This window comes from Pygoscelis adeliae, unplaced genomic scaffold, assembly GCF_000699105.1.
Source record: "Pygoscelis adeliae isolate BGI_AS28 unplaced genomic scaffold, ASM69910v1 Scaffold117, whole genome shotgun sequence".
Lineage (NCBI taxonomy): Eukaryota > Metazoa > Chordata > Aves > Sphenisciformes > Spheniscidae > Pygoscelis > Pygoscelis adeliae.
In genome coordinates this window covers 5,832,461-5,833,719 of record NW_008825270.1, presented here as the reverse complement: position 1 = coordinate 5,833,719, position 1,259 = coordinate 5,832,461, and the positions used below count along the sequence as shown (strand labels likewise).

The 1,259-nt window shown below is 63.4% G+C and overlaps 1 protein-coding gene across 1 annotated transcript in view; it reads left to right on the top strand.

Annotated features, from left to right (window-relative positions):
- The window catches only part of GYLTL1B (glycosyltransferase-like 1B), an 18,198-nt gene that overhangs the window by 14,190 nt on the left and 2,749 nt on the right, over positions 1-1,259 (top strand). Inside the window, exons 5-7 of the mRNA XM_009329750.1 lie at positions 204-360; positions 597-768; positions 934-1,054. Coding sequence (XP_009328025.1) covers positions 204-360; positions 597-768; positions 934-1,054 — 450 coding nt within the window. The remainder of the gene's footprint in view (positions 1-203; positions 361-596; positions 769-933; positions 1,055-1,259) is intronic.

Below are 1,259 nucleotides of genomic sequence, written 5' to 3'. Positions count from 1 at the left end.
CTGGATGGTGCCATCAGTCCATGTCAGCTTCTACAACGCCGATGACTTGAAGGCAGGCACTTGCCCCCCCCCTTTGCCCTGTCCCAACCCAGTGCTTGGAGGGTGGAGGGAAGCAGCAGAGAGGGGCAAGCGGGAAGGGGTTTATTAACTCTTTTCCTGCTGGTCCCTTGCTCACCTGCTCCCCTTTCTGGACTTGTTGCTAGTGCAGCTGAGAAGGGGGGCACAGGGCTGGTGCTGGAGGGGTGGGGAGGCCCCTTGGGGGTAGCACTGCCTCTGCGGCGGAGCTGGGTCCCCCACCGAGCACTGAAACACTGGGGTTCAGGTGGGGGTTCTGGTGGCTGGAAGAAGAGCCGGGCCAGGGTGAGAGCAAAGGAGAAGGAGATGCAGCCAGCAAGTGCCTGAAGGGCCTGGGGAGAGAGAGGTGTGGCTGCCGGTAGTGCAGCTGGAGGAGATGCTCCAGGCTGGGCTGGCTGCTCAGCTCTGTTGTGCCTCTCTGCTGGCCTCCTCTGCACGAGGAGCCGGGCACACACAGCCGTCCTGCCTGGGCAGGGGAAGGGCATGGCCGTGCCCAGCCCTGAGGCCGTGTCGCCTTGCAGCCGGAGGTGTCGTGGATCCCCAACAAGCACTACTCTGGCATCTACGGGCTGATGAAGCTGACGCTTACCAAGGCACTGCCCTCCAACCTCTCCAAGGTCATCGTCTTGGACACCGACATCACCTTCGCCACCGACATCGCTGAGCTCTGGGCTGTCTTCGGGAAGTTTTCTGGTGAGGACAGGGTGCCCCTGGGACCCACTGGGGCCCTGGCAGGACCCTGGGTGCTGGGCTCAGGGTGGCAGTCCCCATCTGCCACAGCACCAGCGCAGTGGGTTTGCTTGGGCCTTCTGAACCTGCAGCAAGACGGCCTGCATCCACGTCCCTCTGTTTCCTCAGACAAGCAGGTGATTGGGCTGGTGGAGAACCAAAGCGACTGGTATTTGGGTAACCTGTGGAAAAACCACAAACCGTGGCCGGCCCTGGGACGTGGCTTCAACACGGGTGAGTGTGGGCTGCTGGGGTGGGCCCTGCAGCCTGATGGTGCATCCAGCTGAGGCGGCACTTGGCACGGCGAGGCTGGGGAAGGCTGAGGTGAGGCAGGAGAGTGGTGGGCATGAGGGTGCTGCTACAGCCCCCCAGGGTCCTGTGGGTGGGCGCAGATAAGTGGCATGTCCCAGGGGCCGAAGGCATGCAGGCTGCTGGGCTCCCGCCCTGTAATGGGC